The following is a 26981-nucleotide window of genomic DNA, read 5'->3' as shown; positions in this document are numbered from 1 at the left end:
GCCCAGGCCTTCTCTGCTTCCCACCTGGTTTTCTTTCCTTCTCTTGGAAACCCACAATGTCAAGAACCTGGGTTATTTCTTGAAGCATTCCTTTGTCTTCCGGTCTTTATAGAACCACACAAAATTCCTTAAGTAAAAAGCCCTTGCATTGTATTCATTACTGTTGTATCAGACCAGAGGCACTTGCATTTCCCTTAAAGACACTGGCAGCCTTGCCACCAAATGACATTCTGTTTCCAGTGCAGGAAACTACAATCCGCCTAAAGCACGATTCAGCCTTGCCCTGAGCTTCTCATCTTTCTCTTCTTTTCTTACTTCCTTCAATTCCTCTTTCTGAAAGCCCATCTCTAAAACTTTTTAATTTAATACTGCTTTAGTCCCATGCAGCTTTGTGTATCACTCAATAAAATGTGAAAGAGTTGCGCTGTTGACTGGTCTGTGTTAGGCCTCAGTATGAGTCTTCTGCCATTGACAGGATAGTTACCATGGTTGGTTATTCTTTTCCTGACTCTTTTATTGATTAGTAAATAAGGGTTGTATGCCAGTGGCCTCCTCCATCATCTGTAATGATCTTTACCTTGACAAACACAATGAAGTTTATAGAAGTGGCAGGTTCGTCTCTGTTCTTTTGCTTTCAATGGGTTATATGTTAGTAAACATAGGGGAAACAAAACAGTGCCTCATTTTTATTTATGGCCATGAATTGATATAGTCAATGCAGAAACATACCAATTGAATTCTGTCATTTCATGTCTAAGTATGAGTGAAAATTTTAGATCTCTTCCCGTTAAGACTGGTGCAAACCCACAGTAGCAAATCAGAGACCCATTTGGGCTCTTCTGCCATGTGCATAAGTCTAATTAGAAACCATTGTACCTTAAACTCTTACTAATTGCTCAAACTTAAAGTCATTATTTCAGTTCTTTATTAAAAATGAGCCTTTGCCCTATAAAATGTCCATAATTCTTAGCAGCTATATATCTGCTGGGTAATTTCCTCTCTCAAAAAATGTCATGCTCAATTTAATATTGGTATGTCATTTGCAACTGGCTGAGGGAGCTTTTTGAAGCGATTACATCCTCTAGTTTCCCAAGAGCTGGACTCTGAAGTACGCAGCCCTGACACTGTAGGTCCGCTTGCCTGACATTGTCCCACGGTGTGTTTCTCTTGCCCTTAGGGCTGCCTTAGAGGATGCTCTGTCACGGAATGAGATGGCATTGATTAAAATGAGAATGTTCCCCTCTGTGAGAAGGGAATTGAGAACTCAACGACAAATGCTACAAACAAGTTAAATGCAAAAAAAAAAAAAAAAAAAAAAAAAACCAAACCAAACCAAAAAAAACCGCACAGCTCTGTGGATTAGAAAGATATGCCACACTGAGTTTTTATATACATACTGTACACATAATTGTAATCTTTATGAAGCAGCTATTTAAAGACAAGACATAAAGAATACAGTAGGCTACTCAGAAAGATTCAAATACAAAATAATAAGTATGAGATTTGCAACCTTGGTATAATTTAATGTATAATTTTGCCTGGTAAAATATTTTAATGAGGAAATCTTATTTTACTATTATTTTATTCTTTTCAAACTCCATATACTTATGTAATGTATTTTGATCATATATCCCCATCACTACCCCCTTTAGCTCCCCTTTCTGCCCCTCTCCCTGTCTCCCTCACATCTTCATGTTGTTCTTCCTCCTTTCTTTTGTGTCTGGTGAGTGCTGCCCATGTGTGCATGGATGTGGGGCTGTGCACTAGAGAAGGAGCAACTGACTGGTGGCCATGTTCTTAAAAGGAAGGGAGAAAATGTTAACTGAGGAGTTGGGTTCAGACAGTCATCACACAGAATAACATACCAGTGGGTAAAATTATTAAAAATTAACATACTGACAACCATGAAAGGAATGGAAATTCAGCAGACTAGTAACAGTTGACTACAGAAGAGATGTTTGTATCAGCACAATGTGTTTTCCTTGGCCTGAGGTATAAAGACTCCACACTCATGCTCACCAGCACTATTATTGTCCTCTTGTCTTGGCCTGCCTGTGATCTACAAGTGTCTATCTTGTCTTGGCACTAGACGATAGGTAAAGAATAAACCCATAGTATATGAATTATAGCATATTTGAAAAGTTTTCTATGTAATAGGATATGGTATGGGTTATTTAAGTATTTTAAAAAGCCAGCATCAAGTTGTCAAGTAACTATGGCATATGAAGCGGGAACCCAAATGCTTGGGGGAGATACCTTGGCCTTAAGGAGCACAGAATTATTTAGGAGGTTATAATTTACACATCTGAGTGGATGTATCTTCTCCAATGGAAGGTGCTCAGTAGTACAGAGTCAGAAGTACAGACATAAAAATGGGAACGTGAGACTTTTGCTTCATCTAAGTAACAGAACACATCAGGAAGGTATTTCATACAGAAGGTTGCTTATAAAGACTTTATGGTGAGAAATTCTCATATCTAGGGGCAAGGGGGCATAGAAAAAAATGATGGGAGAGAGAATTATATGAAAAGTAATAGAAGATAGGGTTTTAAAGGAAGGCTAGACTGCAGCTCATTGATAGAGTGATTGCTTGGTATGAAAATAAACAAATAAATAAAGGAATAAAGGAAAGATGGGAAAAAAGAAGAGAAAAAAAAATTAAATTTGGGTCAGCCTGGGGAAGCCATTTTTTCTCCAGCCTACCAAATTATCCAGGTAGGTGAATGGGACAATACTATATGATATTTATGAAAGATAAAGGTGCTAGATCTGGGTGACCCTGTGGTGGCTGCGGAAAGTGGCCAGTGTTAGGACAAGAGAGCAGCCCAACCCTCCTTGGAGTTCCTGGAAACAAGTTGTCGCAAGTTAGCAATGACTTAAAGAGCGAAGGAGCCTTGACCTCTTGGCTCACTACCCAGCCTTCCTCGCCCATTTCTGCTAGGAGGTAATGTGATAGGCTTGCTCGCTGGTATTTTCTGTTTAGATTTAAATGTCTGATCTCAACAATTGGGGCTCTTTTATTTTCATTGTGTAGCCCCCCAAATTCCTTTGTCCTAAAATACTGCCTTATATACAGAAGAGAATTTTCAGGGGCCTAGTTACCTTAATTTTGAGCAATAGTCACTCTCTTCCACAAAGGCCTCCCACGTGCCAGCAAGCACTTGTCTGCTGAGTTGTACTCCAGAATCCTGAGCAGTTTGCTTAGTGATTAATCTGGATATGACTGATTTTTTTTTCTGCAAATGTATCCTTTAAAGACTGCTCTTTGTTTTGTTTTGTTTTGTTTTTTGCTATTATGTTAGCAATATTTGAGACAAAAGGACACAATAGTTTTCTATACAGCTGTGATTTTTACAATATTTTTTACAATGAGGAAACAGTTGTTCTCTAAGGCAATAATGAGAGGGTACCGATAGTAACTGAATAGAACTTAAAATTCAACACATCCGGCCAGTGTGGTGGCGCACACCTTTAATCCCAGCACTCTGGGAGGCAGAGGCAGGAGGATCTCTGTGAGCTTGTGGCCAGCCTGCTCTACAAAGCGAGTCCAGGATTTCCAGGGATGCACAGAGAAACCCTGTCTCAAAAACTTTCAGCACATCCAACTGATCATAGTAAAGGAGTAACACAAAAGCTAATTTTATATTAATAAAAGTTCTTTGATGTGGGGAACATATGGTTAGGTGACAGCAAATGACCATTTGGAAATAGGAAGCGTTTGATTGATTTAAAATAAAGTCGCTGCTGGTTTCAAGTTTCTATTGTTAAATATCATTCCCAACTGGTGCTCTGTTTTGTTCCTGGGAAAGACCAAAAGAACTGAAGAAGTAGATGTCCCCGCCATATTATGCAGCATAGCCACGTGTCCATTACATATTAAAAAGGTGACCATCTGTGGGAACTGTCCATGTCAGTGTCCTGTGCCTCCCGAAAGTTCACAGATTATGCCACTATCCGTGTTTAAAATGTGGAAACCATTGGCTCTACCTTTTCTAAAGAGCATCCCTTTTCACATTGATAGTTTTTTTACTCCTATATCTCATCCTGTTTAATATTTTAAATCCGGTGTGTTCTCCAAGAGGAATTGCTATTTTGTGATTTACAACCTTGGAGAAAAATAACATACTAGTCATAACTTTGCAGTTTTTTGTGATGCATGAAGATCAGATTTTTTAATGTTGGTTAATGCTTTGCTAATTAAAGTGTGCATGTTAATTAAAGCAGAGGCTAATGTTAATTACCTATATTAATGGAATCTCATGTAGCACCTGCCTGAAGCAATGGGTTCAATTTTCAAAATATCTCAATTAAGGCTGAAACTTTTGATTTGCATCTAGTAGGGTTTCAATTAACTGCACTGAAAACTTCAAAAACACTCTTAGTGGTGCAAAACAGCAGTGATTATATGAAGTACAGTGGAGTTTAAGTTCACTTACAAAGACTTCTTCCATTAGCTTTAACTCTGTTTCTTTTTTACTGGCCAAGGTTGTATTTATTTAACGGACGTCAGTGAAAACAGCCAGATGTACATTGTTGCTCATAATCCTGTCCAAGGGAGGCTGAGGCAGGAGGATGGTGGATTCAAAACCAGTCTGGGCTTCAGTGCAAGCAATACGCTGTCTAAAACAAAAACTAAATCAAACATCAGCTCTTGAAATATCTCACCAGAGGCAGCACCTGATATGCCCCTCCTTACCTTCACGGCACTTGGTAGCAGTTAGTTTTAATCAATGCCCTTTGCTAACCAATGTCTTGATTCCTTTTATTTTACCATATATAACCACTATATCTTTAACCATATATAAGCATGTTTTATGAGTTTAAAACATTGTTGTGTGTCTATAAAACAAAACAAAACAAAATACATTTCTTGGATAAAGTAGAAGTGAGTAGCTATTTGTACCTGACTATTTCATTGTTGTTACATGCACAGCCATGGGTTCTTTCTTTCTTTTTTTTTTTTTTTCTCTGTGGCTGCTTTATGTAAAGCATCAAGTTGCTGTGTGGCATCTCAGCACAGCATCAAACAAAAGACTGATATTTTTTGTTAGTAAGTTAAATATGGCCTGGAACAGAGAAGAGCGCACGTCAAGATAAGTTGTTGTTATAATCCAGTGAACATGTGTTTTTCCTGGTGATGATCATATTAGCATTATCTTTTAGTTCCAGATTTACAACCTGAATGTTCTACAAGCAAACCAGACTCATGGCCACAAGCATAGTAGAATGCATGCGTTCTGGAAGATAATATATGAGATTGTCATATGATATGGACCAAATCTTAAAATAATTAATTAAAATGTAAACAGAAAACTGAAGACAGGTACACTGTGATTGGTATGCATGTCGTTAGCTCTCCTGAACCTACTGCTGTATTTGCTAAAGTCCCAATAACAACCACTCCCAGTGGGTCTTTGCAAGGGATTATGAGCTAACAGTGATAACCTTTTTGACATCTAGTATAATCATGGTTTCAGAAAAATAGTTTCCATTACTGTGAATAATTGAAAGAGAAGTAATCGTCTCAATAGGCATATACAAATAGATTACAAACTGATTTATGGTCCCTGGAAATCAGCATCATTAACCATTATTGTGCCTTAGCAGACATTGATTCTGTTAACTGACTGTTGATCTCAGAGGGCCAAGATTTGGCTCCATTCAGCCATAGAGAATATCAAACAAGCCCAAGATTGTCGTGTGTAAGGTATGATGATCAAGGTAACACAAAAGGCTTCTGATGTGCTATTGGCGTGATGATAAAAAAATATTTAAGGTAACAGCAAATAGTATTGGCTAGGCAAAAAGATGTTAGCTACCATCCTGATGGCAAAATGTGTGGCTGTCAGAAAGGATGCTAAGTGTTTACTAGTGAAGAACAGTTCAGGGAGAGATGAGGCAGTGAGAGCCATCTTCCTTCTTATCACTCCCAGCTAGTTAGCCAACTGGTCTGTTAGACGATGGAGTCAATGTAATAAGTAGTTGAATAATGTGATGAATATGCATATCAGACTTTCCTAGGATGAGGCAGTAGGCCAGGTCTTCACAACTAGAAGAGCAAAGCCACCAACGCGTCCAGTCCCTGCTATATCACTGTTAAGGTGGCAGATGGCAAAGCATTAGCAGAAAGACACTGAGAACAGCTGGAAAACATCTGGTGAGAAGAGACAAGCTAATGGGTATACTTGGCTGTGCCAAACAGAAAGCCAATTACTGGGAACCCCGGAAAGAAACTTCTATGTATGATCGATGGGAGGAAGGAGTTGGCTAGAACAATAAATTCTAGTTTGGGGATTTGGAAATTCTGAAAAGAAGTGACTTTAGAACCCTGTGACTAGATTATAAAACATTAGTTTGCTTTCTACCCAAGTTCTAAGTAAGAACACAACTCTTAAGGGAAATCTGTAAATCTTGACCTGGAATCTTCGTGCATTGCTTCAGACATTATATTTGAAACAGGATTTCTCACTGAACTTGGAGCTCCGTGATTGAGTAGAATGGCTCGCCAATGAGTTCTTGGATGTACCTGTCTTTGTGCAATGGCATTTCATATGGATGCTGGGATCGGAACTCGGGATCTCATGATCATGCAGCAAGTACATTGTACATAGAGCTCCCTTCCCAACCTCTGGCCCTACCTATCCTTTTGTATTTTTATTCATTCCTGTTTGTCATTGTCTGTTCATATGTCATTGTTCACTCTCCCTGATCAAGAGGACCACCCATCTCTTTACAGCCTTATTGTCTGCCAGGCAGCATCCAAAGAGAGTAATGTTTCATTTTTGGAACTAATGATTTCTAAGAGAACAAAGAAGCAGTAAGGAGAAAATTCCGTAGCAGATGGATAGGTAGAATGTGGGAGCACACTAATACCTGATATTCCCTTATAGATTGCCAAGAAATCCCTCCCTCCCTCCTTCTTTCCCTCTCTCCCTCCCTCTTTCCCTCCCTCCTCATTGCAACCTGTAAAGCAGTGTGCAAACATATACATGCTATGAAGGAAAAGATAAATCTGAACAGATACTAGGGGAGCTTTGTGTGATAAAACTTTTCCTGGGGAGTCCAACTGGGTGAACCATGAGTTTAATTGGAGTTACTTACAGGAATATGGATAAGGGGGTCACTTACAGGAGCAAAAATGACTCAAAGACAGCTGCATCACCAGAGAGCCCTCCTCAGCACAGGGACAGCTCATGGAAGTTGGGAACAGATTGGAGACTGTCCTTTCCAAGTGTCTCAGTTGGTCTAAACCTCTTCCAGGGAGCTCAGCCAGTTCCTGCTCCTTTAGGGCAGCTGGTCTGGTCTCAGAATCTTCTTGGCAACTTGGCTTGTCTGAGAGGGACTCAGCTTCCATCGCTTGCTCTGGCAGGGAGGGCTCATGGTGGATCTGGTCAGTCCCAGGGACTTCCTGAAGCCAGCGAGCTATTTTGGGTTGTTTACCTGTCAATCTTGAGGAAACTGTTACTCAACAGGGAGCCACACATTTTCCAGGTATTCCCCGATCCACTTCTCATTGAGAAGACTTGTCAAAGCATCGTCTTTCAATAGATGTTAGGACTCCTTCATCCAATTCCCTTCTTAACCACTGTAATGAAAGTCATCCATTTATCACCTCTTATAGCTTTCATTGGTTTAGTATTATTCTCAACTCAAATAAACAAATAAAAATAAAACAAACAAACACAATTCACTATAAGCAGAATCTGATTGCAATTTCCAAACATCTAGAGTCCAGATGTCTTCTTTAGAGAAAGCAGGTTATTTTGAGCAGAAGGCCAAGTAGAATTTAAGTACAGAAGAAGTGTCAGAGAACATGAGTGAAGAGCCAGGGGTTGGAAAAGGTGGGAGGAGCACGTAATGGTTGGTGAGGACGGCGCATGTGTCAGACCCCCAACGAAGGTGTTTCTGAGAAATTGTGGTAAGTATGCAGAAGAATGCTTAGAGACAAGATATCAGGAGGAATGGTGAGAAAGCAACAGGAGAGAAGCCAGGGCTGTGCGAGTGTTCCGAGTTCACCCCCAGATTTCTAAGTTACCACAACCCCTCCTTGACATGAATCGTACATATCAATAAATCATGATAATGATAAATCATGGTACTGATTGAGTAAAACAATAAGATTTTCAATAAAATGCCTTCGCAGTGAGGCCTCATTGCTGTCTGCCTCTGGATTCTGAAGAGACTGAGTGACATGGTGGTGAGGTAGTGAGCTGCAGGAAGACAAAGTGATCAGGGAGTACACAGGAGGTTTCATTTCTGAATCAAAGGAGCAAAACGTTCGGTCGAATCTAGGGTTTGTAGGATATGGTGCATTGGGCCTTTCAGAAAGTAGGCGAGATGTCTACCTTCTATAGTAGACTTGGAATCATGTCCTAGCTGCTGTCTGTTTTAATCACTGGCAGGACCAGTGAGGGACTGACTGGCTAGGGAATGGGACCCATGGTTTGGGGACTCTTGCCTAGAAATGGTGCCCACACTGAAGGAGAGCTCAGAAAATGAAGCACAGGACTTAGAGTCAGAAGCTCTGGCGCCTTCCCATTAGCAACGTGACTTTGCACAAGCTCACTGCCTCTTTCCACCGGGAAGAATAATAGCTGGCATATTAGGTCCCAGCATAGTTTGCTGCGATTACTGAGGAATGTTATACATGGAACCCAAAGCCACGAAAGTAACATAATCTATTAACAGAAGTATCTAACTCTATTAGCAAGTGATTTTTGATTAAGTAAAATGTTACTCTCCATGATTTAAGCAGTAATCCTGATGCCCAGTGAATGTGTCCTGTTCTAGGTGATAGATGGTGAACTCAGGTTAGACAACCAATTAATTTGCAATTTGCACATTGTGTCAAATAATAGGGTAAAGTCAATAGCTATTTCATAGGTTTAAATTATTATTTGAGATAGAACTATAAAATATCAATGTCTAATTATGTAAGATATAAAAACCATGTTTCTCCCTAAATATTCCATGAAATGGCAGAGAGCTACATCTTCATCCTGAGTGTGGAGTTATGTCTGACATCAAGATGTATATTGTTCTTTTTTTTTTTTTTTGAGAATATCATTCTCTTAGGTCTAAAGCTACAAAATAGCAGCCTAGATAAAATAAGGTACAATAGCAGTGTATTTAATGCCAGTGGGAAAGGAATGCTCTTCTCAAAGATGATGTTGATTCTGACCCTGGTCTTTTTATGCTTCTGTTTCAATATTCTATTCAAACTAAGGTTCCACCAGTCTTTACCACTTTGAAACCAGGTGAATTGTTGTTATGTGATGTACTTCATGTTCTAGATTCATCCTCAGGACATCCATGAATTATTTTCTTCCACTTCTATTCCCCCCTCCCTGGGGCCTTTTTAGTCAAGAAGCTTTCTTGGATTCAGGCTTACCATTTGTGACCCGCATGGTTCTGGTGGTACCTCCTCATGCCAGGATTTCTACTCTTTGTGGTGTCAAAGGTGGAGGAGGATTGTCCAGAGACCATTAATATAAGTTGAATCCAGAGACCTTCAATAAAAGTTGAAATTCCCCTTAAAATTAGCAGGTAATCACTGGAGCCTATGCATCATGTAGGGCTTCCGTTTCCTGTTGACGAATCCATTGGTGATACATGCTACAACCAATTATTTCTTCGGAAGTTCCAAAATGGTGCTCCACTAATTCTAATATTTCATGTGCGTTTTTAACTGGCTAAAAAAAAAAAAACTCTATAAAGTTTTCTTGTACCAACTCGGATAAGGTACAGTTTCTCTTCTAGTGTGCAAGTACTTTTTTGCTGCCTTGTTTTTGGAATAATGTGTTAGTGCAATAGCACATTCCACGACGCCTCTGTTTTCTCTTTTTCTGGTTTGTATACAGTTACATACAAATTTGTTTACATTTGTTCACATGTAACCATCAACTGAAGTGATTCAATGTGGAGCATGTATTTTCCACATTTGCCAAAGGGCCTCTTTCATGATACAGCTGTGTCTTTTTGGCTTTTAGTCAATGACTGCTTCTTTGTTCTCTGTATAAGATGATATCGCAGGCTCACATATCCTTTGTCTTTTCTGAACTTTTAAATTAATTACTAAACTTGTATCTTCAACTCTCCTAGGATAGAAGCAAGCCGTATCAACCCCTCTCAGCATCATCCAGTCAGTCAGTCAATACTTATTGAGTGTCTGCTTATATCAGAAGCCCCTGGTTGATATCAGAACAAATCTGGTTCATATATCACTCCTGGAAACACTGAAAACCTAATCATATAGAGGAGTTATGAACACATACATGGTAGAAAGAGAAGTCTATAGACAAGAGGAACAGATTATACCTCCAGGAAATTCAGGTGAGGGGGAAATTCTTTAGCCTAGAGGGATAGGAGGAAAAAGGGACTGCAGATATGGAGGATGGCTGAGAAGGAGAGATGGAAAAGCTACTCACTATTCATTAGTAGCCACGGGTTAGTATGACATGAGTATAGGTGGATTTTTGCCATTTTTCAGAAAGGGAACTCACAGAGGATACATGGAAATGTGCACCAGGGCCCAGTCATAATAGGTATATAAACCCGGATAACCATTGAGATTCTTATTCTTTGTTGCTTGTTCTTAAAATCAGAACTGATACATGACTGACCAGTCACATGATTATGGAAAGACTGTAGAGGGCTTTTTCCCTTGTGGGCAACCATAGTGGACATTTAATCATGCAGTGGGTGGGTTAGAGGCTGAATGCTGAATAATCTAGCAGTAGTTGTTGTGATGACTCAACCGCAAGGATGCTAGGCAGCCTAGTACTTGTGTATCACACACCGTCAGACCACAAGAAACTTTAATGCTACTTCATAATCAGGGTCACTTCAAGTGTCCCAGTCATGAGAAATTCCAGTGCATTGCAGACATCTGTTTCCTAAGCCTGAAACTCATCTCTTCCCTGGTCACAATTCAAAGTTTAATATATTCATATCTATGCCTTAGGGTGTTTTTGTATGCTGAGTTTTAACCATATGATGTACAGCTGAAAAGCAAAAGGACCCAAATAACAAAAATGCGGCTGAAAATACAAGGACTGGAAAGTCACACAGAAATGTCGTGCCATGTGTTATGAGGTTACTTGCTGGGTTGTTGAACACTCATTGGAACTTTTGTTATCTAGTTTCTCATCTTAATCGTTGTGGTTTGAATGAGAATGGCCCTACAGGGTCATATATTTGAATGTTTGGTGCCCAGTTGGTAGAACTATTTGGGAGGGATTAGGAGGTGTGGTTTTGTTAGAGAAGGTGTATTTCTAGGGGATGAGCTTTCAAAAGCCCACACCATCCCCAGCTGGCTCTTTCTCTTTGTCTCATGCCTGTGGATGAGGGTGTAAGCTCTCAGCTACTGCTGCAGCACCAGGTCCTCCTGTCTGCTGTGGCCATGCTTTCCACTGTCATGGACTCTAGCTCTCAAATTGAATTGTATGTAAGCCTGGCCCTAGTAAAGTGTTCCTCCTATGAGCTTCCTTGGTCATGGTTATTTTTCACAGCAATAGAAAAGCTATATATATATAAAAGGCATTCTTTGTGAAGAAAAGCAACCTCGGTGATACTTACAACTATAATTACATTATAATTGATGTTTGGATTCTAAAAGTCATACATAGAATAGATTCTGTGTATGGCTATGACATATATTGTAAAACTTGAGAAAATTGTTGGCATTTCAATAGGTATATTGTTCTATCTCCTCCTCTTGAGAAACTCGCAGCCAAATTGAGGATGTTGTGGAGTCTGAAAGTGAGTCACTTAGGAGGTTGACCAGTTAGCCAGCATTTTCTCTTTCCTTTGACTCCTTTAGGATTTGAACTTTTTCCTGTCCTGTTTGTGATGATCATGTGTTGTTTTCTACTATGACTTTGAGAATTCTATTTTCTTCCATTGTCTGAAATGGGATAAAGTTTCTCCATGTCAGAGTTTATAGAACTTTTTATCTTATTTCATAGAGACTTATTAAAAGTAAATAGTATTTTAAATTTAAATCTGTAACATGGGGAATTAATAATGTTCAATAGTTTTCATGTTCGTAAATTTCAGAGAATCCCAATAAAAAGTTTAAACTGAAGAGAATTTCAGGTGATTTGGTCAGAACCACCCTTTCTTTTCAATGCTATGTTCATATCTTATGGTTAGAGTGCAGCCTAGAATATTGATTAGAACCAGCCACAATCTACCTCCTGAAAGTACACAGCTTCTTCTAGTATGAAAATTACTAATATATCTCAAAATTTTCCACCCAACAACTCATTCCTTCAGTACATAATTTTCTGGGCATTGGAGATACAATTCTATATAAGAAAGGTATAGAAACATGCAAAATTCTTAAAATTTTTTAATTTTTTAATAAAGCATAGTCCCTGCCATTGTGAAATTTACCTTCCAGTGGGATATAAATTAAAAATACATATTTAAAATATATGTATTACAATATATGCAAACTAGCAAGACAAAACAAAAAGTAAGTCAAATATAGTAAACAAAAATTTAGGAAAATTCAAAGATGGAGTGGTGGGGAGGAAAGAGAAAGAAAGGGAGAATAATCAGGGGAGGAAACAGCATTTAAACAGATTTTAAACAATATTAATGTGCTAGTCACATGGAGAAAATTCCAGGCAAAGGGAAGTACATGTCCACAGTGGTAAGGAAATAGGTTTATTCAAGCAGTGAAATTGAAAGAAGATATAGCCAAGCAGCTCTGCAGACTGGAGTGACAGACAAGGAAGGCCAAATACCATAGGTCTCTGAGGAATCTGGAAGGCTGTGTCTATAGCACAGTGGTTGCCGATATAAGAAGGAAGATGTGAACCAAACCATTAAAGAGAAATGGTCATTCTGGCCAAAGCAGACTCAGAGCATAGCTCTCCTTACTTTCCCCCTAAAATAAAGGAGGCCAAAAATTGAGGATATGATTTTGTGTAACCTGAACCTTACTTACAACATTAGTATATAGGGACAGAGATATCAAGGAAGAGGTAAAAAGATGTGTGTTTCTTTCTTTTTATTAGTCTTTTATGAACATGGTTGCTTAGAGGCCTAGTGAGAATTTTCAGGAAAATCTAAGCGGTATGGCCATCTCTACAAAATGTAAGCAGCCCCAGTGGCCAACCCATGTTTTCACAGACAATAAACACACACACACACACACACACACACACACACACACACACATACACGTGTTGCACAGGAGCGCACTCACACACACCCATGTACACACACACACACACGTGTTTCGCAGGAGCGCACTCACACACACCCATGTACACACACACACACACACACACACACACACACACACACACACGTGTTTCGCAGGAGCACACTCACACACACCCATGTACACACACACACACACACATACACACACACACATACATGTGTTGTGCAGGAGCGCACTCACACACACATATGTACACACACACACACACACACACACACACACACACACACACACACTTCTGCAACAGTGATTCTTGTATGTGTGTTGCCTGGTGGTAGACATAGATCTGCCAGGAAATAGTAATTTGTCATTTTAGTATTTGGAGAACCTGTAGAAAGAGATAATTATTTTCCTATTTTTTAGGTTTTACTTTAAATCTTTGAGTCTTAAAAAACATTATTAAGATGTTTTAAAAGATATTTAAGATCTGGCGCAGAGGTTAAGGGCACTGCCTGCTCTTCCAGAGGTCCTGAGTTCAATTCCCAGCAAACACATGGTGGCTCACAACCATCTATAATGTGATTTTGTGCCCTCTTCTGCCATGCAGGTGTACATCCAGGCAGAGCACTGTATATATAATAAATACATTTTATTTTTTAAAAAAATCTTAAAATCTTGCAAAGATTTTTAAGAAGGTTACATCTGGGTTTTTTGGGCACTGTTCTGGTAGCTGCTCTTACTTTCATGGTACTTGCTTGCCATCCCCCAGACCCTCTACTTTACATTTCTGCCCTGCATTCCCTTTCCCTCCTACTGGATTCTCCTCTCCTGCTGACATTTAGGGGCTGTTTCTGAACTGCTGTGATCGCTTGGGATGTTGGGGTCATTGGAAATTCTGGCTTTCACATTCTCTTCCTGTCTGAGACCCTGACCTTCAAAGAGATGGACCCCAATAAGTTTTAGACTTAGGTTATGAGAGTGACAACCCAAGACTTGGGTGCGCTTCTCTGGGCTTCCTCACATCTTTTGTGCAAGAAGATCTTTAAATAAATAAATATATATGTGTGTGTGTGTGTGTGTGTGTGTGTGTGTGTGTGTGTGTGTGTGGCTAGGAGCCATAGAAATGAGCTCTCTTCTACCATGAGTGTCTGGGAGCTGAATTCAGTGTGTCAGGCTTTGTGGTGTGTGCTTTGCTTTACCTGTTGTGCTGCCTTGGTGACTTGGCAAATACATTTCTACCCATATTTAAAAAAATATTCTTGTGTGCTAGTGGGTTTTATTGTTAACTGAAGAAAATTAAAATGCATGAAATTGGAGATGTTCCATGCTAATATGTTAATGTCTGTGTCTTTGTAGTGTAAGCCACCACAGAAGAGGAATTTCCCCCAGTGAAACAGCTCACAAGAATTGGGATAAGAAGGAAACTGGGTAGTAGGCGTTTCCATTTACAGCCCATTACATGCGGCTTTGTGAATTTCTACAATCATTTTATTTAACATTTAGGGTTCAGCTCAGTTAGTAAGCATTCTCTCCTTCATTAGAATCTACCAATTAAGCACAAGTATATGCCTTTGGGTTATTGTGATTAATAGTCTATATAATAAAATGCAACAGTGTTTTCTTTAAAAAATGGTATTTCCTACGAATGTAGCTTTAAATAAAATATTTGTTATAATTTTAAAAGTAGTTTTTCATATTTTCCTTTTTCCTTCATCTCCATATATTTCTCATTAATCAGTGGACTATATCTCAACATAATTTCTAGATAAAATATATTTTCTCCTTTTTAAATACTTTGATATTCTCATTTGTTTTTCTGGCATGTTACTGCATGTCTCCAGAGGCACACAGCATTTTTATTTTCAAGTAAATTTATATTAGTTACAGTATCCAGCTGTTTTAGATATAGGATCATTTCCTGTTGGTACAGTTTCCAGGACAATTCTTTTTTCTCTTCACAAAAAATGAAAAATGTAATTTAACAAAGATATCCTATAATTGCCTTCATATCTAGCAAGGTATCTAGCCATCTGAATACCTTGTTTTATTTAAAACATCTGTCTACATAATGTCTAACAATTGTCTAAAGCTACATCATCCATGGGAAACACAGCTGCTGCGATTTTTATTTAATTTATAGGGAACCAACAAAATGTCTCCTTAATATTGTGTCCTCTGCTGTTTTATTACATGCAAGGTATTTTCATAAATGAGAATAGCTTACCTTTTGGGTGCTTGCGATTAATTTAGTCCCTCTCAAATTGGGAAAGACTATTATCCACTGTTTTAGTGTCACTATGGGAACATTCTATAGAGGAGTAAGCTTTTGTTAAATATATTTGTGTGTGCAATATATAAATATATATTCTGTATATTTAGCAACACATCATAATAAAAGGGCAGCATGCTGTTGTACTTGTGTAAATAATCTTATACGAGAGGCACATTTTAATTGCTAGCCTTCTTGATGTTATCTGCATGTTTTCACTTATAATAAAAATGTAAGGTTTTTTGTTTGTTTGTTTGTTTGTTTTTCTGTGAAGCCTTTCTACTGATTATAGCAATCAATTGATATTTTGTTAGTTACTTGGTTGCATAGAGAAAGGTGAAAGCTCTACAAACGCTCTTTGTTTTGGGGGTTAGTGCTGAATGCTATATAGGGAGAAACCCATTTATAAATTCTATTTATTGTATATGACCCTTGAAGCCTAACATTAAGTATTTAACTCTTACAAGATTACATCAATTTTGACTTAGCTGACTGCAAAAACAACAGACACCCAGGCTTACAATATGTGCATAAGGAGAAAGCTTACCTTTTCCAAGGAAGTAATCAAAAGAATCCTTTTTGGACCACTAAGCGTATGAAAGGGAAATGGTTACAGTCCCCTAGTGACATACTGTTATGATTGACAGGAAAAACCAACATGCCTGCCACCTGAGACATCTTGTTCAGGAACTTTCTGGAGGGTAGTAAATTGGTGTTGGCACAAACACAAAAAAATAAAATGACTTGATTCAGCACTTTTCAATTCTAAATCCCCGAACACCAAAGAAAGAAGTAAATATTCATCAAATGATCAAAATTTATATTGATTTTTATTCTACATTAGCAGCTCAAAGTCGAGCTTCTTGACAGGGTGGATGTCGGCTTGAATGATTCTCTTTGAAATGAGGATATAGGGCTGAGCTGGGCGCCTGCGTGCAACCTGCACCATTCACCCTGATTACTGCCGCCCTAGGAGGCTGAATTTTCAGAAGACAGCATAAAGGCGCACTTGTTTGGTTCTGTTTTGATTACTAAATTGTTATTATTAGTATGTAAAGTAATTCTTGTTGTTCTTGCTTCATTCCTTCCCCCCACCCCGACTCCGTTTAAACACAACTGTTCTATAGAAACTCAAAGGAGCTGACGCGCAGGTACAGCCACAGACTTAGCGGCATTTGTCAGTGTGACGGTACTGAGGGAGGAGCTGCCAGGCCGGCAGGCTCAGAGAGCTGGGGTTGTCGCTGCGCAATATACATTTTTAATTTTTAGTTTCTGGCAGACAATGAGGAGTTTTTTGTAGGTTGGTGTGGAAGGCAAGGACTAGGCTCCTGTTGCAGAATGTAAACACAAACTAGGTGCCTCTGTCCCTGTGCAGGCATCTGCTAAGGGAACAGTAATGGGGAAAACTCTCCAGTCCACGCCATGTAATCACACTTCCCCCACCGTAGCTCATGACATAAAATGTTGAATGTTTAATGAACTTAACCACTTGCATTACTGACAGACCAGAGGGAGGGAGGGAGGGAAGGAGGGAGGGAGGGAAGAGAGGGAAGAAAGGGAGAGAGGGAGAGAGGGAGGGAAGGAGGGAGAGAAAGATGAGATGAGAGAGAAAGAGATGAGAGAGAGAGAGAGAGAGAGAGAGAGAGAGAGAGAGAGAGAGAGAGAGAGAGAGAGAGAATATGAATGAACGAATGGTGGACGAAGGGCCTAAAATGCAATTGTGTGTCATAATTGGGTTTTGTCTGTTAGGTGGAGGTATTTTTGTTGTATTAATAAATATCCCATATCCATTAAAATGGAGGAGAAAGACATTTTCCTTCATACATAAATGCAAAAGAAATCAGGAAAATGGTGTTCATGTTAATTTCCCCACTTTGTCTGAATGTTACTTGAATGTCTCACAGTCTTAAAAGTACAGCTTTAAATTTAAATGTCCTAAATAGTATGCTGAACCTCTTTAATGATTTCCAAACAAGTCAGTACAAATAGAAATGATCACTTAAAGATCTAAAATATTGTTTCTGTATCTTTTACATAAAGATATAAGAATGGCCACTAACCTCCCTAAGCCTAGGTTTTCTGGAATGACAATATAATCATATTGTTCTATACTTAATGTCAAAATATCAGTATGTACAATAATATTAATATAGTTCAACATCTTTAATTTTCACTTACTTTTTCTTCTGGATGCCTCTCTTAACTGACACTTAAGGCTATATTAAATTATCTTAGTGGGAGGGAGGGAAGAATGGGAAGATACAAGGGATGGGCTAACAATTGAGATGTAATATAAATAAATTAATAAATTATTTAAAAATTATCTTTAGTAATATGCCCCAAATAAAGTTTATTTTTTCTGTTTATATCATATTAGACATTGTAGGTTCCCACAAAATCCACCCTCCAGCTTTTAGTTAGCTCCATGTTCTCTGATGCCCCTCAGTTGGGGTTCCCTCTTTCCAAATGCCTCTAGCTTGTATCAAGTTGGTTTAAGTCTAGTCAGCACAAGGCTTAGGATTATAATAGATAAGGTAAAACTCTAGATCACAGGCATACAGGGTCTATCTTTACTGTTAACGAATTAGCTATCTCAAGCTCTAAGCTTGGTTTGTTGTTACTTTAATGTGAAACATCTACATATGAAAAGAATGCTATCTCTGTTGCAACAGCCACTAACAGCAAAAGCTTATTGTGCAGGAATTCTGGCCTCTCAATTGGCCATGAGCTTTAACCAGACTCCTGGGTGGAGCCCCTTCCCCTTCTGATGCCCAGAAATTTCCATGTGGTTCATAGCATGCCTCAGTTTCCCCATCTGAGACTTTGAGCCCTTAATGTTGAGGGTTGCAGAAGGCTGAAAACCATCTGTAGCTTCCTCCATGCTGTGTAAGGTCATAAACCCTACTTGCTAATGGATCAGATGCCTCAGCCTCTCTAGTCTGAGGGTAACATGAGAGCGTCTGAACTTGGAGGTCAGAGAGTCAACACTTGTAAGGAACTTGGAAAGGATGACATCATTACTCAAGACTTCAAACCATGTGCGAGGAATAAAGCACGTCACAGATGGTTGTGACCAAGATTAGCACTGGAAATAGAAGAGCCTCTCCATCGTGAAGTGTTTGATAACCCATGATGTTAAAACTTAAGGTAGAATCTGACAGAAATTTAATTTGGGTATGTAAATTTTAGAGGGCCAGGATATATTGTCTCAGTTGTTAGGTGTATATGCAGCATCCTGTTCATAGGAGCACAGGTTTCTTCAGTCTGAATACTTAGAGCCATTAGGTCTTATATACAGCAATTTTTTTTTAAAAAAATCAACTTAACTTTTGAGTTTAGGAGCGAGATCCCATGTACTATAAAAAAAAGAGTATATTTATCATTAATATTAATACTGGGTAAAACATAAAAGAATAATTTGAAGAAGGGAATAAATGTAAAGGAAAACAGTATGAGGCTACCACTTCTGAATACATGTGGTACCAACAGTGTCTGAAGGAAAACAGTGATGCAAACCTACACACTGAGGTGAGAGCCACTAACAAGCTTAACATATTTTTGTACTATTGTTTAGGTGGCTGTGATCTGTCCTACCTGGTACAGCAGTGGCCCATACTTTGAATTTAATGGAGAGGCCTCTAAGACCAAACTCATGCTTTGTCCTTTTACAGTCTATTCTAGTCCTCCCTTGTTATATCATTACCAACCACCACCACTACCACCACCACCACCACCATCACCACCATCACCACCACCACCACCATCACCACCATTATCACCACCATCACCACCACCACCACCACCACCACCACCACCACCACCACCATCTCCACCACCACCACCACCTCCACCACCATCACAACCACCACCACTACCATCACCACCACCCTCACCACCACCACCACCACCACCACCACCACCATCTCCACCACCACCACCATCACCACCATTATCACCACCACCACCATCACCACCATCTCCACCACCACCACCACCTTCACCACCATCACAACCACCACTACTACCATCACCACCACCACCATCACCACCACCAGAGAAATCCCAGACAAACCCCAAAGAAGTTAGCAATGAAGGTGAGGACAAGGTACAACTTCCCCGCATCACTCTCAGCAGTCTAAATAGTTTTCCAAAGCCCTTAGGGACCTCATCAAACATGGTGGCATGTGCTTTTCATCCCAGCACTGAAGACGCAGAGGAAGATCTTCAAAAGTTTGAGGCCAGCTTGGTTTACATAGTGAGTTCTAGGCCAGCCAGGAGACTTTGTGTCAAAAGAAAACTTTTAGGGAACCGTGTCTCCAAACCAGTGGGATTCCTGGCTTTGATGCAGAAAAGAATTTCAATATTAGTCACTGTGAAGTAAAGTTTGTTTAGTTTAAAAAAAAAAAAAATATATATATATATACACTTAAAGGTACAGGTTAAGAGAGAGGCATTCAGAAGTAGGCACATCAGAAAACATGCTCATGCTCTTTTCTAAGAAAGTTTCCAAGATTAATTTTAGCATTCTCCAGAAGCTTAGTGCAAAAGGTGCTGCGGCATGAGATGAGTGTGGGAGGACACAATTTAGTCCCTAGCGTGATATGGTTTACCGGAGGTACAGGTTACTAGCATATCATAGGCTCCCAGGGTCTGGGATGCTGGGCTTCCAACCCAGTGAGAGCTGCTGATTGCCTTTGCACTCCCACTGAGTGTGTTAGTCAGGGTTCTCTAGAGTCACAGAACATATAGAACGAATCTCTCTACAAATATGGAAAGGGAGTTTATTAGAAAGACTTGCAAGCTGTGGTCCAGCTAATCAAGCAATGGCTGGCTGTGAATGAACAGTCGAAGAATCCAGCAGTTGTTCAGTCCACAAGGCTAGATGTCTTAGCTCATCTCCAGTATATGCTGAAATCCTGAAGAATTAGGCTCTAATACCAGTGAAGGAATGGGCTGGTAGCAAGGTGCAGGCAAGCAGGCAAAGAGAAAAAGCGTCCTTCTTCCATGACCTTATACAGGCTTCTCACAGAAGGTGTGGTCCAGATTAGAGGTGTGGCTTCCCACCTCAAGGTACAGATTAAAGGCTCATGTCTTCCCAGCTCTGAGATTAGATGTGGATTGTCCTACTTCAAATTAAACAAAACCAAAACCAACCAACCAACCAACCAAACCCAACAAAACAAAATCAAAAACCAAAAACCAACCAAACAACCAACCAAACAAACAAACAAAAAACCAAACCCCTCACAGGTGTGCCCTCTCTTTTTGAGTTTTATTTTAGATATAGTCAAGTTGACAACCAAGCACAGCCATCACACTGAGCCCTGCTCCAGGCGTACCAAGGGGCGGGAGCTATGCAAGCATACTTAGGCTATCCAGAAGGTAACAATCTCATCATGGTGGAAAGAGAAAGAGTAGGAGACCAGGGCCGTCACATATGGCTTTGTTGGCTCTTTGTTATGCTCAGAGTAGCGTTGGAGCTCCCTCACATGCATCCTCCAGCGTGCACCCTTCACTTTAGCCTCTTCATTCGGTGCCCGGAAGCTCCAGTCACCATTCTGAGTGTACTGTGTCCTTTCCTGACTTTGGGTCCTCAAACAAATCAATTATTCTGCCTCTAGAGATAGCTCCACCTACCAAAGTCGTACTTATCACCTCAGTGCTGGCTCAGGCACCACTTCTATCAAGCCTTGCTGCCTATTTCCTGCCTTCAGGTGGCTGTTTCATTTCCGATAACAATGTTACGTGACACAAGCCTTTACCATCTACGCTGTATTCCCTTGCAGAAAGAGAAAGCATTTTATCTTCCTTATGCCCACAGCAGCTGGTAGCTCCTCAGATATAATAAAGTCTCAACAAATGTAAGAGTGATAAGTGCATGGATAGACCATACACTTATTCAGCAATTACTTGTCTAATGCTCACCTTGGTCCAGGGTGCTCAGAATACAAAATGTCAAGGATACAGACACAGCTACATCTAATATTTGGAATTCAAAGACAATCTGAAACTATATCAAGCACTAAATGTAAAAAATTTACATTTGCATGTGCTGTGTAGGGCAGTAACCTGGTCCTCAAATAAAGAAAACACAGTGACTCTGTCCCAACAGTGTCACTGAGAGAGGATGTTGAGAAGCAGCATGTCAGTTGTAAGCTGGAAGATAAAACATTATCAAAAGAATGTCCCAGAGAAAGGGAATAACATATGGGAAAAATCCACAAGACAAGAAGCAATTGCTTAAAAATGTGCGATGTTTAAAGAATTAAAGAAGGCGAGGATATGGCAATTAAGAGGGAGACTAGCAGAGGTCTAGCCTAGGCAAGATATCGCTCCGTCCGTGGGAGAAGCTTGTTTCTTGGGTCTGCAGACAGGAGTGAGGCAGGTTTAGGTTTTTTTTTTATTTTTATTTTTTTTTATAACAACCACTCTTGCCAATGGAAGTGAAAATAATTGGAGGAAAAGATGTGACTGACAGGAGATACATGCTAAATAATAATTGTTGTGATGCAACTACGAAGCAGTGAAGGCTTGAATGGGACCGCAGCCGTGTGGGTGGGGAGAGGCCGGAGATACACTGTGTAGGATGAATTCATACCATAAGGACTAACTCGTGGGAGAGGAAAGCAAGAAGTCAGGTTGACAATTTAGCTTCTGGCTATTTGTTTCGCAAAGGAAAAAAAAGCATAGGAAGAATTGGAGCATTTGGAGAGTCTGAGAATGCAGAGGTACATTTTAAACAGTGGGGGCTTAAAACAATCTAAGTCAGGTGACTGGTATAAAGCTCTGAGCAGGGTGGCTGAAGGCATCACTCTATAGATGACACTTAATGTATTGGTAAAGGCTATGAAGAAAAGAGCCCAGCCCAAGCACTGACACACTAGTGATCTTAGCTGTGAAGCAACAAGGTCAGTGGGGAAACAAAATATACAATGAATGTGGCATGGTGGAGAGAAGAGGAAAGGAGGTGGGAGGAGTTACCTCACTGGGTCTGCCAAGTGATGCTAACACCCAGCCTGGAGGGAGACGTGGTTCTTCTCCTCTTCTCATCATGTTGCCTGTACCAGGGCATCCTATTTCCGTGCGCATTTCAACTACTATGTCTAAGTTAGTGTTCAAATCCCAATATTCCTGCAAGATTGAAGGTCTTCCTCTGATTGTCTCAGCGGTATCTCTAGCACGGTTCGTTTTCTCCATCTGCTCGGCATCTCTGCCACCTAGAAATGAAGAGGCACACACACCACTGAAGTCTCATTCTTTTTTATTCAATAAAAAAAGTGCCAAACCATATTTTAAACTATTTTTAATATTTATCAGGCTAAGTGTCCGTATGTAAAATATAGTGAAGTTTAAAAGTATCCACAGAGAAATAGTGGTGCTGTTTTTAAAAATGATTTTTTTTCTTCAAATCTGTCTCATTTGAGTTTATGTATGGACTAAAGTATAGCATTAGTGAAAAAAAAAAAACCTTGAGGAAAGCCTACAAAGAGATTTAGATTGGCAGAGGCACTCGATCTTAGCAAAAGGAACTCTTCAGTTCTATTCATCAGCACATCTATGTATATGCATATATACATCATCTATGATATACGTATATACACCATCTATGAATATTCAGATATACATCATCTATGATATACGTATATATACCATCTATGAATATTCAGATATACATCATCTATGGATATACATATATAATTCTTAATCTAATTGAATCTCTTCTTATTAAAGTCAGTTGTTTTGAGCATGAAAAAAATCTGGATGGATGAGTAGAAACTGGTTTTGGACTTTCTGAAACTTTAATACATAGCTATAGTAACTTAAACACTATCTCTTTAAATTTCCCATGGAAATTTAGAGCACCCATAACTATCTGCTGGTGAAAAGCAACAACATAAGATTTCTAATGGGTTCAGGCCCTTTAAGTAATCACTGCTTAGTGAAACTCCTCTTTTCTCCATAGTTGACTCCTAAAGACAAGAGACCAGGCAGAAGGCCTTCGCTGGTTCTGGGGGCCAAGAACAGAAGGCTGTATCTGGCTTGACTTCTCTTACATATGACATGGTTCTGGTAGCTAGCTGGCAGCTGGCTAGTTTTCTAGGAAAATACACAATGAAATTATGAAATAGATTTAAGATTGATCAGAAATGTTAATGGATGTGTAGGATTTTGTGAAGCATACTGAAAGAAAAGCAGGAGTGCCCTGGATCCTCAGTGCATGAGTCCTCTACATTGCCCCTGCCCTCCATCTCGGAGAAGCTTGCCCTAGAGAGGACTTCATTCTCACCCTCTGCTGCTGTTCTAGGGGACCCAAAGGCACAGGGACAGCAACAGCTGCAATGCTGTCTACCCATCTGCCCAGTGTGCTTCCACGCAAAAATAGTTCTGCATTCTTTGACCTCTGATTGACAAAAAAAAAAAAAAAAAAAAAAAAAAAAAAAAAAAAAATTAAAAATCAAAAAGAAAGAAAAGAAAAATTAGCATTAAGTGAAATTAATTACTTTTTTTTTTTAGCAGATTAGTTACTTTTTCTTTAGTGAAATTACTAACTTCCCATTGAAGTGAGCCCCCAAGTGTTTATGAAATTTAACAATTCAAGTCTATGTGTAAGTAAAGTCACTACATTCATGATTTAAAATTATTAAATTTACAGAGTAAAAAATGCAATAAATGAAGTATATTGCCATTATTAAATATGTAGTAGACTTAATAGTAGGCATCTTACTTCTCCCCAGTGAAGGAAATTTTTAAAAAAGCATTCAGAAAAAGGAATAAATATACACACATGAAATATCCCAGTGTATGAATTGGAGACCTCTTTTAAAAAGCTACATCAGTGGCAACACGAGGAGGAAGTGTATTATTAAGGGATTTCATTGGGTTTTTATGTAAAGTTTTATCATGCCGTGTTATGACGGCAGGGGTAGTTTGTGATATTTACCGAGTCTTCTGGGCGTTCATTTATTCGGGTCATATTTTAAGAAAGAACTTACAAGATTCAGATCTATAACGTAATTCTGTAATATGCCCAGCTGATCCCATTAAATCCAACCCTGCACAGGCAGTATAATGGTGTGAGCCATTCTCTTTCTTTCAACTGTTACACCTCACTTGAAACGCATTTTTTTCTGGATTAAACGAGATTCTTCTTTGCTTCTCTCTCCAGGCTGAGGTTCAGCTCTGCTACCTGGAGGCACAGAGGGACGCTGTCGAGCAGATGTCTCTGAAGCTGTACAGCGAGCAGTACACCAGCGGCAGCAAGAGGAAAGAGGAGTTCGCCGATATGTCCAAAGCGCACTCGGTGGGAAGCGATGGGTAGGGGACCATTCTTTTTGTCGTTTATTCTCACTAATCTACTTTTCCCTCTGTTAGGCGCTAGGCAGGCATCTCCTTCCTAGCTAGCAGACAAGGAAAAGCATAGTCACGTGCTGGAGCTGAGGACTGTGGGCTTTATCAGCCTCTCTCGTCTCAAGCCAAAACTTCCGAACTTTGTTACTGTCTGTAAAAGACGGTCTTGCGATTTAGGAGTGCTTTCGGGACTGTATCTTATCCATAATATGGGTCTTTCTTTCTCAGAGATCGTTTTTAAAAATTATATTCCCTCTCCCCCTTAATATCACTGTCTATGTTAGTATTTGTTTATCAGATTTCTCAACACTAGAACGTCATCAGAACACAATAGGAAGTAAAGGGCTAGTAGTTGTTTAGAGACCATGGTTTAGCTACTCATCTTCACACACCGTCAGCTGGGATTATAGATAGTTTTGGACTTTTTACTTAATATTTGGGACAGGCTCTCATGTAATTAATTCAGGTTGGCCTTGAGCTCATTGTATAGTGGTGGCTGACCCTGAATTCCTGATTCTCCTGCCTCTACATCCTGAGTACTGAGGTGGATTGCTACTATGCCTGCAAAGACTAATGCCTGAGATGTTTATGGCATGTGAAAGGAGGCACCAGCATCAGTGATCCGTGAGCAATTTTGTTCAATCTGAGATATATGGTTCCACTTAGATAGGACTACCTACCCATGATCCTCAATACTTGTCATGAATTTAGATATTTATGAATGTCTGTAAAGCTGCACAAACACTTCCCATTGTGTTTATATGTTTCTCTATTCCCTAACTCAATTCTGATATTTAGTAGATGATCATTAAAGAGGAAAAGTAGAAATAAAATTAAATCACTTCGTAGTTTTAACAAACGATTATCTTTTTCACTTTTATACTTGGGCTGGGCAACAAGAGATAGACACTATTCTCCGAGGCTACATTACATGTTTATAGCATGGTATAAACCTGTGGGAATAACTCTGTCCAGAATATTCCCTGAAAGACAGCATGAAAGAAGCCTTTTCTTGCACTTAGGTGCATTCATCCTTTTTTGTTGTTGTTGTCTTTTGGGGACAGGGTCTCACTATATACCTCTGGTTATCTCAGAACTCACTATGTAGACAAGACTGGCCTCGAACTCACAGAGATCCACTTGTCTCTTTGCTGCCCAAGTTCTGGAATTAAAGGTAAGCACCACTACACCTGGCTTTTGAAGTACTTAGATTTGTAATGGACTTAACAACCATCGTACAATGTTGTGGGTTGCATTAGCACATAGAGTAGAGAGATTCTGTCCTTTTATAAAAATTCAGGATATAAGAATATAAGAGAAATATCAGAGTCATAATTTTGTATAGAAATGAGAATAAGTAGTATATATGATCTGTCGTTCTACCAGGTTGTTTTCTACATGTGAGACCTGTTCTTTAGTTAACTTGTGTTTCTCAACTCAATAGACATTTTTCTATTCACCGGGGGGGGGGGGGGGGGGGGGGGCAGCAGCAAGTGAGAAGTAGAAGGTGAAATCTTAGAGCGTGAACAATAAGCTGCTTTGAGGCCCTAATGTGCTTTAAGTTCTCAAAATGCCTAAGTAGTCTCTGGTGTGCAAGTAAGCACAGACTGTAGGTCACATTTCCGTGTTTTCTAAAAGCCCCAGGGTTGGGCAGCATCACGTGCTTCTGACCTCAGATTCCAAGGCCTCAACCTGAATATTCACTGTGGGCTCTGCACATCATAAATCTGCCCTGGGAATTGCTTAGTTAGCAACAAGCATTGTTCTGTGATGTGGGAGTAGGTGAACTTTCCTGATGTCCTTTGTCTATGCTCCTTAGGGTGCTGAAGGATGTGCATTGTGCAGAAACTTAAGAGTGCACTGAAGGAAAGCCAACTATTTAATAGCAAGAACAGAAACCTATCCTGCCTTCTCACCCCTGTTTACACACAGAAAAGCACTGTTTGAGAAATCTCTGTGGGTGAGGTTATCTGAGGTGCCTTGCCCCCAAGACTCTGCTCCCACAACCAAATCTGTAATTCTGAAGCCTTAAAAACATAGCCGTGTAAAATTATTTACTCCAATGATAGATAAACTTCATTAACCATTTTTTTGGTTGTCACATAGAGTGAGTGTTGTTTCCAATAAGCAAATGTGGGAATAGCGTGGGCTAAAGAGGAAATTAAGTTGGTAATCCAACTCATATAC

At 39.6% G+C, this 26981-nt stretch overlaps 1 protein-coding gene across 3 annotated transcripts in view; it reads left to right on the top strand.

Moving 5' to 3' along the window:
- AKAP6 (A-kinase anchoring protein 6) overlaps positions 1-26981 on the top strand; it is a 450197-nt gene that overhangs the window by 290184 nt on the left and 133032 nt on the right. For all 3 annotated transcript variants that reach the window (XM_084791783.1, XM_084791781.1, XM_084791782.1), the window contains one exon: positions 24613-24761. In XM_084791783.1, coding sequence (XP_084647909.1) covers positions 24613-24761 — 149 coding nt within the window. The remainder of the gene's footprint in view (positions 1-24612; positions 24762-26981) is intronic.

This window comes from Acomys minous (assembly GCF_964271855.1).
Source record: "Acomys minous genome assembly, chromosome: 8".
Lineage (NCBI taxonomy): Eukaryota > Metazoa > Chordata > Mammalia > Rodentia > Muridae > Acomys > Acomys minous.
This window is presented reverse-complemented; position numbering and strand designations above follow the sequence as displayed.